A 15,969-nucleotide genomic window follows, 5' to 3' on the forward strand; every position below is an offset into this window, starting at 1 on the left:
TCTTCCTCCAAATCCCCGTTTTTTGTTGTCTACGGTCAGCATCCTCGGATCCCGTTTCCCGTCTCCACCTCGGCGGACAATCCGGCTGCGGAATCTCTTGTTAACAAATTTTTCTCCATATGGGAGAGTACCCGGTCCGCACTCCTTCTGTCATCCGAGCGTATGAAAAGACACGCTGACAAAAAACGTCTGGACCCTCCTCAATTCCGCCCTGGGGATAAAGTCTGGCTCTCGTCCAAATATGTCCGGCTCAAGATCCCTTCCTATAAGTTTGGGCCTCGGTTCATCGGCCCACTGGAGGTCATCAGTCAGATCAACCCGGTGGCCTATAAATTGAAACTCCCGGCCAACTTACGGATCCCTAACTCCTTCCATGTGTCTCTCCTCAAACCTGTGGTGCTTAACTCTTTTTCCAAGTCTACAGGTACGCCTCCTGCTCCGGTTTCTGCTGAGGACGAGTTTGAGGTAGAGAACATTCTTGCCACCAAAAGGGTAAGAGGAAAGACCTTGTTTCTGGTAGATTGGAAGGGGTTTGGTCCTGAGGAGAGAACGTGGGAGCCCCGGGAGAACATCCATGCCCCTCTCATCCTAGCTAAATTTCTGTCTGGCCTAAAAAAGGGGGGGCCTAAAGGGGGGGTACTGTAGCGCTGGCGTCCCTGCCCTCTGCTAGGCAGGGACGCTGCTCCCCTCACCGCTCTGCTCCGTGCCCGGCGTCCTCTCCCCGCTCTGCTCTCAGCGCGCGCTCCTTCCCGGCCCCTGTGCTTAGGGCGCGCGCGCGCGCGCTCCCCTCCTCTTAAAGGGGCCGCGCGCGCCGTCCTAAGGAGTCCCCGGCCAATGGCCGGAGGACTTCATCATATATAAGGCACCTCCTCCAAAATGGAGGTGCCCGAGCAATGTTGTTTGCACCTGTGTCTCACCTGTGCTTCAGCCCTCAGGTCCCGTTGCCAGTTACCTGCCAGTTACCTGCCAGTTTCCTGCCAGTTTCCTGCTAGTTACCTGCCTGATTCCTGCCTGAATACTTGTTACCTGCCTGCCTGCCTGAGGTCCGACGGTCTGCCTTACTACTCCTGTCAGTCTGTCTAAAGGACCAGCCTGCCCGCTCACCTGGGAGCGCATCTCCGTTACCTGCCTGCTTGCCAGCCCGGAGGTCCCGTTGTCACGTGCGGTGACCACCAGCTATTCCAGAGACTCTTGCCCGCTCACCTGGGAGCGCTTCTCCGTTACCTACCTGCCTGCCAGCCCGGAGGTTCCGCCGTCACGTGCCGTGACCACCTGCTATTCCAGAGACTCTCGCTTGCTCACCTGGGAGCACACATCTACCATCTACCTGCTAGCCTACCCGGAGGCTCTGCCATCACAGGTCGTACCTACCCCTTACCCAGAGACTGCCCTGATCACTTGCCGTAACTCCCTGTCCGTTCACCCAGAGACTGCCACCCGCTCCCTTACAAGGGCCGCCCCCTTGTATAGTAGCTCAGAGGTTCCGCCTCCCGGACCCGTTACATCTTACATCAGAAAAGAATGGGAAATTCCTCTCCCAAAACTCCAGCAATTGGTCTCACTTCCCAGACATTTACAAAATGTTGTAAAGTTAAGAGGGGATGCTACACAATGGTAGATATGGCACTGTCCCAACTTTTTTTTGCCTCATTTGCTTTATTTGGTTCTCTTTATTTACTCTAAGGACTTTTTTTTTTTTAATAACTGTAATTTTTATTGAAAGATTGTCATTTAACAAGAAACAGACTTGAAAAAAGGAATAGGGGGTGAGTAAAGGTGTTAGACGTTGAAGGGTGAGAGGAGATACAAGTGCTTCTCACTAAATTAGAATATCATCAAAAAATGTATTTATTTCAGTTCTTCAATACAAAAAGTGAAACTCGTATTATATAGAGTCATTACAAACAGAGTGATCTATTTCAAGTGTTTATTTCTGTTAATGTTGATGATTATGGCTTACAGCAAATGAAAACACAAAAGTCATTATCTCAGTAAATTAGAATACTTTAGAACACCAGCTTGAAAAATGTTTTTAAATTCCGAAATGATGTCCTACTGAAATGTATGTTCAGTAAATGCACTCAATACTTGGTCAGGGCTCTTTTTGCATCAATTACTGCATCAATGCGGCGTGGCATGGAGGAGACCAGCCTGTGGCACTGCTGAGGTGTTATAGAAGCCCAGGTTGCTTTGATAGCAGCCTTCAGCTCGTCTGCATTGTTGGGTCTGGTGTTTCTCCTCTTCCGCTTGACAATACCCCTATAGATTCTCTATGGGGTTAAGGTCAGGCGAGTTTGCTGCCAATCAAGCACAGTGATACTGTTGTTTTTAAACCAGGTATTGGTACTTTTGGCAGTGTGGACAGGGGCCAAGTCCTGCTGGAGAATGAAATTTCCATCTCCAAAAAGCTTGTCGGCAGAGGGAAGTATGAAGTGCTCTAAAATTTCCTGGTAGACAGCTGCGCTGACTTTGGTCTTGCTAAAGCACAGTGGACCTACACCAGCAGATGACATGGCTCCCCAAACCATCACGGATTGTGGAAACCACACTAGACCTCAAGCAGCTTGGATTGTGGCCTCTCCCCTCTTCCTCCAGATTCTGGGACCTTTATATCCAAATGAAAATTGGAACTCTGGGACCTTGTGTAAATGACTGCCTTCTGGACATCTGTCAAGTCAGCAGACTTCCCCATGATTGTGGAGCCTACTGAAACAAACTAAGGGACATTTTAAACGCTTAGGAAGCCTGTGCAGGTGGTTTTTGTTAGTGATTTTAATTTACTGAGATAATGACTTTTGTGTTTTCATTGGCTGTAAGCCATAATCATCAACATTAACAGAAATAAACACTTGAAATAGATCACTGTTTGTAATGACTGTATAGAATATATGAGTTTCACTTTTTGTATTGAAAAACTGAAATAAATTAACTTTTTGATGATATTCTAATTTAGTGAGATGCACCTGTACATAAACAAAAAAAAAAAGGGGGATACATACGAGACATACAGACATAGGGTTAAGGGGATGAGTAAAGGTGTTATACACTGAAGGATGAGAGGAGATACATGACCTAGTGAATAAGGTTCCTAAATACTCAGAAGTACCCAAAAGGTGTCTCAGGGGTACCAAAGGAGGTTGAATCACGACCGTTTCATCATTCAGCGTAGTGCGATATTCAAAATTTCTGATATCTTTGATCTTGTCATATATAGACAGGGCGAGGTTTGTTTCCCTTATGATTGCGGGCAGGGTCCTCTCTCCTCCTGTACCAGTCAGCGACTTGTATTGTTCAAGATTATTGTAATTGATTTTGCTATCTATACCCCCTTTTCACATGTAAAGCGCCATGGAATAAACAGCGCTATAATAATAAATAATAATAATAATAATAATGAGAAGGTATCAAACAACTTGCCGCTGTAAATATGTGTAGAAGAAGTCAAACGGTTCTTTTAGATATATTCTGTGGGAAAATATTAAGTAAAAAGTTTGAGGATCTAGACATCAGGTTAGATCAAAGACTCATTTAATCAAAGTGTGTACATTTGTCTAGAACAGTATTAGCAGGGAGCAGTCCCAGAATAGGTGGAATAGATCCTGTCAACAAGCCACATCTCCAACACAAGGGTGAAATAAATAGATCTAATATATGTAGAAGATCAGGAATGTGGTGCCAGAAGTGGCGGATCTTGTATTAGTTCTCTTTATAAGTGATACAAGATGCCGAAATGGTTGATCTTGACCATACAAATCTCCAATCAGCATCGCTTAGGGTTCTACCCAAATAACTTTCCCATTTGAGGATATATGGATGCCTACTCAAGGAATTTCTGGGTTTTGTATAATACAACCCCTGACAAAAATTATGGAATCACTGGGCTCGGAGGATGTTCATTCAGTTGTTTAATGTCATTTCAAATGGCAACTTTAGGGCTTTAAGAAACACTAAAAGAAATCAAGATTAAAAATGTGGTACTCAGTAAGGGTAATTTTTTTCAGACCAAGCAGAGGGAAAAAATTATGGAATCACTCAATTCTGAGGAAAAAATTATGGAACCACCCTGTAAATTTTCATTTCCAAAACTAACACCTGCATCAAATTAGATCTGCTTGCTAGTCTGCATCCAAAAAGGTGTGATCAAACCTTGGAGAGCTGTTGCACCAAGCGTACTGACATGAATCATGGCTCCAACACGAGAGATGTCAATTGAAACAAAGGAGAGGATTATCAAACTCTTAAAAGAAGGTAAATCATCATGCAATGTTGCAAAAGATGCTGGTTGTTCACAGTCAGCTGTGTCTAAAATCTGGACCAAATACAAACAACTTGGGAAGGTTGTTAAAGGCAAACATACTGGTAGACCAAGGAAGACATCAAAGCGTCAAGACCGGAAACTTAAAGCAATAGGTCTCCAAAACAGGAAATGCACAACAAAACAAATGAGGAACGAATGGGAGGAAACTGAAGTCAATGTCTGTGACCGAACTGTAAGAAACCGCCTAAAGGAAATGGGATTTACATACAGAAAAGCTAAACAAAAGCCATCATTAACACCTAAACAGAAAAAAACAAGGTTGCAATGGGCTAAGGAAAAGCAATTGTGGACTGTGGATGACTGGATGAAAGTCATTCAGTGATGAATCGCGAATCTGCATTGGGCAAGGTGATGATGCTGGAACTTTTGTTTGGTGCCGTTCCAATGAGATTTATAAATATGACTGCATGAAGAGAACATGCAAATTTCCACAGTCATTGATGATATGGGGCAGCATGTCAGGTAAAGGCACTGGGGAGATGGCTGTCATTACATCTTCAATAAATGCCCAAGTTTACATTGATATTTTGGACAGTTTTCTTATCCCATCAATTGAAAGGATGTTTAGGGATGATGACATCTTTTTACAAGATGATAATGCATCCTGCCATAGAGCAAAACCTGTGAAAACATTCCTTGAAAGAAGACACGTAAGGTCAATGTCATGGCCTGCAAATAGTCCGGATCTCAATCCAATTGAAAATCTTTGGTGGAAGTTGAAGAAAATGGTCCATGACAAGGCTCCAACCTGCAAAGCTGATCTGGCAACAGCAGTCAGAGAAAGTTGGAGCCAGATTGATGAAGAGTACTGTTTGTCACTCATTAAGTCCATGCCTCAGAGACTGCAAGCTGTTATTAAAGCCAGAGGTGGTGAAACAAAATACTAGTGATGTATTGGAGTGTTCTTTTGTGTATTTGTTTTTCATGATTCCATAATTTTTTCCTCAGAATTGAGTGATTCCATAATTTTTTCCCTCTGACTGGTCTGAAAAAATTACCCTTACTGAGTACCACATTTTTAATCTTGATTTCTTTTAGTGTTTCTTAAAGCCCTAAAGTTGCCATTTGAAATGACTTTAGTTTTGTGCCATGTCTGTGATCTGCTTTTTTTCAACATTAAACAACTGAATGAACATCTTCCGAGCCCGGTGATTCCATAATTTTTGCCAGGGGTTGTATTATCGACATCAAAAATTAAGCCCTTCGTTGAGGGATCATTTCTACAAAGTCTGTCAAAGAGTGTTGGGATAGAAACCTGTAAACTGTGAAATAAGGATGAGGCAAAATGCCTGATCTTAATGTAATGTAATAACGGGAGCATAGGAATGGCTAATTTAGATTTCATCTCATCATGAGGTAGCAAAGTCCTTGTTTTATAGTTCATTATGTCTGCAAAATTGAACAGGCCAGTGTGAGCCCATATTCCAGTTACTGAGGGAGTCAAGCTTTCAGGGAAATTTGGGTGGAATAGGAAGGAAGACAGGAGTTTTTAGATAACCAGAATTTTTTCAAACAGGTCCTCCAAATGTCTCTAGTGAGATTCATTGGGCCCAGTAGTTCGTTTGGAGGAGAATTGTGAAAACCATTCCATATCAGAAAGTTAGGGTGGGCTGTGACAAGCCACAGTTTTTCAATTGACAACTTTATTGAGATGTGTTGCTGCCATAAATTTTGAAATGAATCTTTTTCAGATGCAATGGAAAAAATATCTATTTTCACCTTCTGATCTGGGTTCTATTGTGAATAGTATACTGTGTAAGATGGCAGCCGGACAGCTTCTTGAGGTATCATCGAGGTTGGTAGCTTCGGTGATGTTAGCCGGGGAAAGCATGTTTCAGCACGCATAATTTACGAGCAGTCAAGGAGATGGGTGGGACTGGCTACTCACAGATCTCCACCCCGGGGGCATGGTATATAAAAAGGAGGCCCATTGTCTCATTAAGAGTCTGTGTCTGGAGGTGTGTAGACCCCCAGTATTGCTTCTGTGTGCTAAAGGACTCAAGAGCTGGACCCTAACCTAAGCAGGCGAACCCACACTACTGTATGGACTATTTACTTTGTTTCCACTCTGTTCCGGAAAAGGCGGTCTTTTTTTTTTTGTTTGGTTATGCTGAGCGGTTTATGAAGTTTTAATAATCCAACCTGGACATTTTACTTAAACTGCTTCCTGTGCCTACCTCAACCGCAGTTGAATAAGTAGAAACCCTACAATTGCTATAAGAGATTACATTCTTGTTTTCTTTACATTTTACACATCTCACTTTTTTGGAATTGTGGTTGTACTTTACAATCAAACACGTGTGTAATCACTTGGTAGGACAAGAGTTAATGTTTATATTGGATTACAGATCTGTCCTCTCACGGGCTATTCACCAGGGAGTGGTTCTAAAAGCAAAATAATTCAGAGCTCTTTGTGATGTCATTCGGAGAGATGGAGACCCAAGACTCCCAGCCAATTATAGGAAAATTACTGATTCCCCAGAAAATATTGCGTTAGGATTCAAGGGAAAACAAAAATGTTTTTTTTTTTTTTTAATGTAACAGCACAATAAATATATGCAAGAATTTTGTTAAACTTTGACCCAATGGCAATTTTAGAAGCATACACTCCAAATCTGTACTTCAAAAGCTACAACTGAGCCCGCTACTTGAAAGGGGTTGCCCATTGTATAAAAAATAAAAACAAAACAAAAGATAAGGACCACCATATTGACTTGGGATGGAACAATGGGGGCGAGAGCAGGCTAGCATCCCTATGTTTGCTTTTATTTTTGAAACATCTGGCTTTTTTTTTTTTTTTTTAACAGGACCCGACAAGTCTCCAGACATGTCCGTTGTACCGAATACTTGTCACAATAGAATCAATACAGTTATGGAGTATTCTTTCTTATAACTATGTTGTGTTATTCCTCTATTAGAAATTTCTGAAAAGTTGACAACTAGGTGTTACCAGATGGGGGCCTGTCCCTATAGACTGGAACTGCTTTGCATATGGACAATCCCCTCGTAACACTAGTTGTCAAGATATTCAGAATTTTTTCAGCCGGAATACCAGAACAGCAGAAAGTTCTAAGAAATGATGCGGAATTTAATCTTTACTGTTACCATGGTCACATTACTTACTAAAACAGACATGTCAGTAGGGCAGACAAACCATAGCCTCTTTATTGCTTAATCTGAACTATATCTCATGACTTGGTGAATCAGTACTATAATTGACATTTTGCTGCAACAGCTAGGAACAGAGAGTGCTCTGATCCTGGCCATTTATCTCTCTGATGAGGAGGCCAAAATCGTAATAGCCAGATCACTTGGTCACTATATCTTCAGAAGAGCAGGTCTTAATGTATATGGGTATCCATGACCTTGGACCATTTTTTGGTACTGCACACTGGGAATACCCATTAATACATGTGAGAAGTGAAGGCTAGCCCAGCTGGTCCTAAACCCAAATGCTACTGTTGCACAAACTGATGAATAAGTTAATGTTGGCTAGGACAGAAAGGTGTCAGAACAGTATGTGAGCAGATTGTGTAACTGCAGACTGGTCATGTTAACCATGCAGATTCCTGTTCACCCGCCCCAAAAAACCTAAGGTCCTGACATTCATGTTGATGTCACTTTAACAGCTGGTTCCAATCATCCATGTTTCGCAGTCCGACTATAGACTGCGATGCACAGACCAGCCGCCAGTCTCCTTACCAAAACCCTTCAGCCTCATAAGCATATATGAGGCTGAGATACTCATCATCAGTCTGTATAATGCAGTCCGTACACAGACTGCTGTGTGAAACCAGCCAAACACGTACCACCTACCTAGACATTAATACAGACCAAGCCCACCCCTTCATAGCAGAGGTATATGTAATGGCAGTGGCCTCTTTTAGCAGGAGAATGCCCCTTGCCACACTGCAAAAATTGGATTGAACAACATGGCAACAACTTTTTTAGGTGTTAACTCAGCTTCAAAATGTATTTACCGAACCCTAATCCAATTAGGCAATGGAGGAATGTGTTGGACAAAGCCAAATCCACGGGGATCCAACCTCAGGACATAAAGAATCTGCTGCTAACATGTTTGAGCCGGATACCACAGCTCACCTATAGAGGTCTTATGGCGTCCATACGTCAACACATCAGGGCTAATATGAGGCCACAATACACAATATCAGGCACTTAAGTGAACAAAAAATTGGCTTCATTCTTTTGTCTTTTGCATCTGCACCCAAGAGCCTTCATTTAGCATTAGCATGGTAGCTATCTCTTTGCTGGGTAATTTGAATTCTTAAAGGGAATCTGTCAGTAGGGTCAACCCTCCTAACGCCCCTTTTATTTATAATCAGTTCTAGAGGCAGATTCTCATGCAGATCAGTGCCCGGCCCATAGTCCCGAGCAGCTCATTTACATATAGGAAAAACATGGATCTCTCTGGAATAAGACATCGGATTGCAGATATCAAGGTATCATTTTAATCCGCTTCCTATGACCTACATGCCCATATAGATGGCTTAGGAGTGATGATCCTACTGACGGATTCCCTTTAACGTCAACATGTAATTTAACAAACATTAAAAATTGCAAAAAATTATTTCCCGAGTGTAAAGTCACAGATCAAAACAGTGTTCAGTCAAACAAGAGGAGGCAGCGCTGGGCGGGGAAAAGAGTTTGAGTGACAAAGGCTTGGGAAGATCTTCCAAGTGCCGAGAGCACTTCAGCCTCATTTCGGTCATCAGGTTTTTGCCATTACATCAGAGAGCAGCACAATACAGCGGCTGAGAGCCTGATTAAGGCTATATTTACACATCATGGTTTTTTTGCCTTCATTTTCTGCAGCAAAACCTGATCCCTTGCAAGGAGGTTGTTCAGGATTTTTGTTGCAGTTTTCTTGTAGGTGTGTTTTTTTTTACTGTCCTTTTGTCTCTGTTATGCATGCACATAAAAAGTTCAGTGAAAAAAATCTCATTCTGGTTAATGAACAAAAACACTGAAAAAAAGTTACCTGCGTTTTTTCAGCGTTTCTTTTTCACCACCCATTACTTTCTATGGGAGAAAAAACGCTGAAAGAAGTGACAGCTCTATTTTCCAAAAAAACAAGCAAAGCACAAAATCCTGAAAAACAAAAACAACCCATAATGTGTGAACTAAGAATTCTGGAATCTCATAGACTTTGCTGGTTCTGCAAAACACAGCTGAAAATTTGCATAAAAAAGTATAAAAAAAACATGGTGTGAACATGGCCTAAAGCGATGTATCACTTGGTTTTTACTGGGTGCAGCAGTTTTCTTTGCGGCAGATATAGCAGTGCTCTGAATGCTGAGCCCTGTATAACCCCTCCCACTCCGCTGATTGGCAGCTTTCTGTGTATACTGTATATTGACAGAATGCTGCTAGTGGTAGGGTATGGTCACACAGCAGGAGGACTAGGAGGCAGGAGACACCAAGTCCTGTAGTGATATTCTCCTGCTAATAAAACACTGGATTTTTTTTTCAAAACTACTCTAAGCAGCCCAGTAAGTGACACATCGCTGGAATCAGTTCCTCCATTAAGCTGCTCTTAGATTATATAGCAAAAACCTGGTGACATATTCCTTTTAAGATTTTTTTTATTTTTTTTTTTACATTTGGAATAATGACAAAAACCTAAACAAAAAAAAAAAAAAAAAAAAAAAAAACAAAGTACAAGAAATGACAGCTTCACCCCAGGCCTGTAACAATGCCAAGAAGTAACAATAGAGTTGGAAACATTAATGTTCTGTTCTGTAGGATACAAAGTGTTCCATATGGCTATAAAAAGGTCCACGTTGAAACAAATAGACGACCACGAGACAATTAACATTAATTCACATCATTTATTTGAAAACCGCAAACCATTTAGATTAACCAATAAATAAACAACTTAATCCAAAAGGGACATTTGCCTCAGTTCCTCACAAGAGCCATCGCCTTCCTGTCCTTCCATTGTAACAAAAGCTATGAAATCGGGCAGCAGGCGGGCTCCGCTAAAAACAAGAGGCAGTATACAATCCAAAAGAGCAAAGGGTTGAAACGGATCACATATAAGTAGTTAGGAAGAAGGTGTTTGATATAAAAAAGATTTATTGGTTTCATAGAAAGACATCGCTCCATAACCCCTGTCTTATAAAAACGCCACCCTGAATGTCATTTATCAGCCAGGATAATGGATCTGCTTCATAGAAGCATAAGATATTCATAATAGAATAGAATATACAGAACCAAGAATATATATATATATTTATACAGGTGCACTGGCAAAATAGTTTGCTCTAAAGAGGAGAGGCACTGAACAAGGAGAGCTGTGATCCAAGGAGAGGTAGGATACTTATTAATATGGAGATCAGGGGAGCGATATTGGGGCTCGTGCCAATCACAGTAGAAAATGTAAACTTTCCTGGGATTTCATTGGAGTTTGATTACATACACAGGTCCAAAGTTTGATACGATTTACATTGATTAAATGAGTTAAATACTATAAAAGGATGCCGAGGATTAGAAACTTTTGTTTTTAAAGAAGCAGCACCATGGTAGTCGATGGGTTGTGTCTGGTATTGCATCTTATTCTGGCAAAATTATAGGGTGAAGCTGCAATACCAGATATAAACCATGCACAAGAGTGGCACCATTTCCATAAAAATAATAGTAAAAAAAAAAAAAAAAAAAAGTTTCCTTTTTTTCTATTCCTGGACAACCCCTTTTAATTGCATCTGCCCACATCATACAAATCCCTGTATACATCCTCTAAGTTTATAATGTAAAGTGATAGGTGGGATGAAGGCCATGCTTTTTACATATTATAATAGGATGGTAATAAGCTAGCCTTAACGTTATCATATACCTGGTCTGTAGTGGCTGAACATTCGCACTTGGCATTAAAGGTTTCTTTAAACTACTCTATTTTCATCATGGATGTCCCCTGGATTGCTTTTAAGACACAAAATACAATAGCAAAATACATTATAAACACATAAAAAGCACTCCTAGCATTCACAGCAGAGGACTAGACACCACCAGTGCCCCGTAACCTGGGAGAGATGCAAGAACATATTTAGGATTCTCTACAGGGACGAGAATAATTCTTAAGAAGAGGGGAACACAAAAGCCAACATTGGGAAACCGACCACAGGACACTTGCTGCATTAAGGACGACAGGTATATTGGGGGGGGTCCTCATTAGTAGTGGTCCTTAGTGGTCAGAGTGAATACATTTGGCATCACGAAGCAATAGTCTGGTAAGAACATGGGAAATGGGAACGTTCCCATAATACGTTTTGACTATCCATGCTCCATTACTGGATTAGGGTTACAAATAGCAATGCCAAGTGAAAGTGGTCCAAGACATCAAGCACTAAATGACCAGAAATCCACAGTTTGTAAGGAAGAAATCCTTAAAATGGCCTCAGGCTGGAAAATCCACAACAGGTCCCGGGAACTGTCTTGTGGATGAATAGTAACAAGTGCTGCAGAATTCTTCTGTACAGTAACTGATCTCCGCTGCGGATTTCACAATCGGAAGCATGTCAATTTCTGTTGCAGATTTTTACTGCAGATTAAATCTGCCGCAAAATCTGCACCAGATCTTTCTACCACGGGAACATCTAACCTTTTGGGGTCATGGAGAACATTAAAAAATAAAAACTGATAAAAAGATATACAAATGGGTGTATTGTATACAGTGGCATAGCTCATAAAAACCTTTGTTCTGGTCACGACTCTCATATCGTCATTCATTTAATTTCTAAACGTAATGTAACAGTTTTTTGGCTTGATACAATAAAGACCGAATAATGGACGCAACGGTGAGTAATCTTTGCAGCATGGGAAGGACACAGCCAACAGCCTAACTGTGAGAAATGAAGAAAACACAACATGACTTAATGGGAAAGTGATTGTTCTTAACTCTGGATTACAGATATTAGATCCACCATGGACACATATTGGACGCAACGTGCACCGTACAACTAAACAGGAACTGGTGACATCAGGGGAGCAGTGAGTTACTAGGGAACGGACGAGAAATCATTGATTCTGCTGCATGTAAGTATGCAGAGGCATGATAGCAAGCAATGACAAAGACGATAGCGTAACAGATTTACAGAAATAACGTCTCACGTCTTCAGCCGAGGAAAATCCCGCAGCACTGAAAATACAGGGAACATTGAGAAGGCAACAGTCTGTGCGGATCTGGTGAAGGAGCATTGGACTTGGACGGGTTTTAATTTAAGATCCACCTGACGGAAAAGACTATTTTGCAGACACAATCATATCACATTACACACTTAATCCTTGTTCACACAGGGCTGGAGGAGAACAACCTAGAACACTTTAATAAATTAGAAATCTTTAGGATCCTTTTTCTATGATTCTGGTACAAAAATTATGTGACGCCCTTTACAAGTTCTGTACAAAGCAGGACTGGAGTAAGACACTAAACTGAATTATTTAAAGCGGAAGCCCATGTGGCTGAGGCCTAATATACTTTATATGTAGTGTAACAGGAAGAAAACGGAAACGCAAAATTACTGGGCCATGAGCTCAGACAAGCATATTTTTCGGACAATGAGTGCAACAAATTGCACACTAACCAATAATAACTAATGTGTGTGTGCGTGAAATAGTAGGCAGCTCCTGCACCAGGCTGCGATGCGGAAGAGCACACGGGGCTGACCGTGTCACTGGCTGATTCAACGGCGGCCATCTGAACCCAGCCTTAGTTTGGCCTCCAGGACAACTCCTTCACTAACAGCAGGCTGGAAGGTCGATATGCCATCCTTTCAAGGTCTGGTGTATCTGGACTATGTTAGGACTCCTATTTTGTAGCAATTCCGATGGACATTAAAAGCATATCTCCAGTGAAAAATACAATTTCACAGTGCTCCCAGGTCCTCAGGACTAGTACATTATGTAAGGTACTTCCCTTCTAAGGACAGTCACTAATTCTGAAACCCTCTCCTAATTCACGTATAACAAGTGATCATTATCTACGTTGTCACATGTACAGTGGAGTGACGTCCGCTCACTGGTCACCACTTCTACAAAGCTGCTCTCATTATACCTGCCACCAATCCCTTCTTAGTTACCTCCTATCACCACACACCCCTCTGACACTGCAGACTATTCCTGTGAATCAGTGCCTATGCTGCTGTGATCACAGGACTTTACTAGACACTATAGATCCTCAGTGCCTATGCTGCTGTGATCACAGGACTTTACTAGACACTACAGATCCTCAGTGCCTATGCTGCTGTGTGTGATCACAGGACTTTACTAGACACTACAGATCCTCGGTGCCTATGCTGCTGTGTGTGATCACAGGACTTTACTAGACACTACAGATCCTCAGTGCCTATGCTGCTGTGATCACAGGACTTTACTAGACACTACAGATCCTCAGTGCCTATGCTGCTGTGATCACAGGACTTTACTAGACACTACAGATCCTCAGTGCCTATGCTGCTGTGATCACAGGACTTTACTAGACACTACAGATCCTCAGTGCCTATGCTGCTGTGTGTGATCACAGGACTTTACTAGACACTACAGATCCTCAGTGCCTATGCTGCTGTGATCACAGGACTTTACTAGACACTGCAGATCCTCAGTGCCTATGCTGCTGTGATCACAGGACTTTACTAGACACACAGACAACTTGTAATTCCCAGTATAGCCAAGATATTCAAGTTATTTACCTAGATCTCTCCCCTTCTCTCAGAATAAAAGGGCTGCATTAATTTAAGTACTTCCTACTATACCCCATATTGATATGAATGCAGTATCAACATAATAGATCAGTATTTTTATATTTTCAATTTAGATTGTGAATTTATACAATCTTATGATGCCCATATACAAAAGAGCAAAGTCACCGGAACCTGATGATTTCAGCAAACTATTGTATGTGCATGGAGGCATCATTCATTTTTACATGGAATTAGCAGCAACCAAAGATGTCCACTCATCACTAAGACCACATGCAAGCCCAGCTCTACGGGACTAGGGAGAAGTAGCTATTGACGGAATATGAGGTTTAGAAGCGGATCCCTGGAGGTACTCTTTAAAGATAAGTAATGGACGAACAGTTTGTTGCTGGGTGAGAATGGTCACCAGAAGAGGTACTAATGCACTGACAGACAACACATAAATTCAGACTAATATTTAGGATGATCGCCTACAGAACAGTTTCCTTAGTTATCTGTGAATAAGATATTGCACTAAACAATTATTCAGCAAGTTTGGGTTTAAAATGAATAAGTTATCAATATTCTAAAAAAAATTGGTCTCATACATCTTGTACACGAAAACATTTCGTTCACTTTTCTGTCCGGCTCAGTGACGCAGCCATCCTATAAGCTCCATGTCCTTGTCTGTCAGCTTCAGGTACCCTGTGCAAACAAGCACATCTGCTGACCGCAGAACCCATAGGAAATACTTACTGAGAAAGAGATTTAATAGGAAAATGTGAATGTATTGAACTGCCGCTTTAAATAATCCACCTAAAAAAAACCTATAACAATAACATATCTATCTATATATCTATATTATATACACACCCACGTATACCCAGGACATTGCCTACACCATATTACATAAATATGTTCTTATCATACAAAGGTCCAACACTTAGAGACTTATGATCTTGTAGAGGTCCCGGTGTCCTGGGCGGAGGCCACGTAGACTCATGTGATCACCCAAAAAATAAAAACATTCATCCAACTACATGGCCCAACTGCTGGGTGGAGAATCAGATCTGTTATCTACCAGGTCTACTGACCACAAAAAAAAAAGTACAGTCTCTATTTGTTTGGTGTTTTTCCGGTGTCTTGTAGATACATTTTGATTTAGGGGACATTCAAGCTTTTCCATTGATCCCAGGTCTTGTTGCAGACGGCTCTTAGTCCAATCTACTGCAGCAAGGTCTAGAAGTAACTGTTTGTTCCAAGAACATAGGTTGTCGGGAAGGGGGTACTACACAAAGGATCCCCGGTGGTTTTATTTCCCCCCATACATCCTCTCAATATCTTCCTGGTAATGACTTTTAAGCTCCTTGCGTTTCAGCTTGAAGGCATCTGTCACCAATCCTGTCTCGGGAGTCCAAGGCTCAGAAACCAGGCGGATCTTAGCAGGGACCTCAAACTTTTCAAGGGTGCCTGAAAATAAAAGTCTGAGTCAGTACTGATTAACAGTAAACTTCTGAATGGTCTTAGGGCTGCACATTGAGTTTATGTAGTGGGAGAGTATCCATTGCACAAAGGTATAGTGTGGAGAAATACTGAGCTGCCCGCACCTCCAACATTCAGAAGATTGTCATGCAATATTTGTATCATTATATCAAGGCATTAAATGGAAGAAAAAAAAACATTGTAGACACTGTAGAGGCCTGTTTCACACCATATTTTTGTAATCTTTTAATAGCCACAAGGTTTTAGATTGGAAATTGATCTGTTGTAAAATTGTTGCATTTTAAAGCAAGTAAATCCATTTTTTTATCATATATGATGCTTCTGTTCAAGCACAGACTACAATGTTTAAAAAAAATGGATGCGTTTTTAGAAGGATAAAAAAGCACAGTAGACTGGTTTATTTTTCATCCAATAAAATGCATATGTGCACAAACATGTCAGATGGATACCCATTCG

General features: G+C 41.4%; 1 protein-coding gene across 1 annotated transcript in view; it reads right to left on the reverse strand.

The window, feature by feature from the left end:
- Window positions 1-10,147: 10,147 nt before the first annotated feature.
- ACSL3 (acyl-CoA synthetase long chain family member 3) overlaps window positions 10,148-15,969 on the reverse strand; it is a 113,955-nt gene continuing 108,133 nt past the window's right edge. Inside the window, exon 15 of the mRNA XM_073674599.1 lies at window positions 10,148-15,480. Within this exon, the coding sequence (XP_073530700.1) occupies window positions 15,323-15,480 (158 nt within the window). The 3' untranslated portion in view covers window positions 10,148-15,322. The remainder of the gene's footprint in view (window positions 15,481-15,969) is intronic.

Source organism: Phyllobates terribilis, unplaced genomic scaffold, assembly GCF_046119375.1.
Source record: "Phyllobates terribilis strain yellow unplaced genomic scaffold, ASM4611937v1 Scaffold_3__8_contigs__length_932513732, whole genome shotgun sequence".
Classification (NCBI taxonomy): Eukaryota; Metazoa; Chordata; class Amphibia; order Anura; family Dendrobatidae; genus Phyllobates; species Phyllobates terribilis.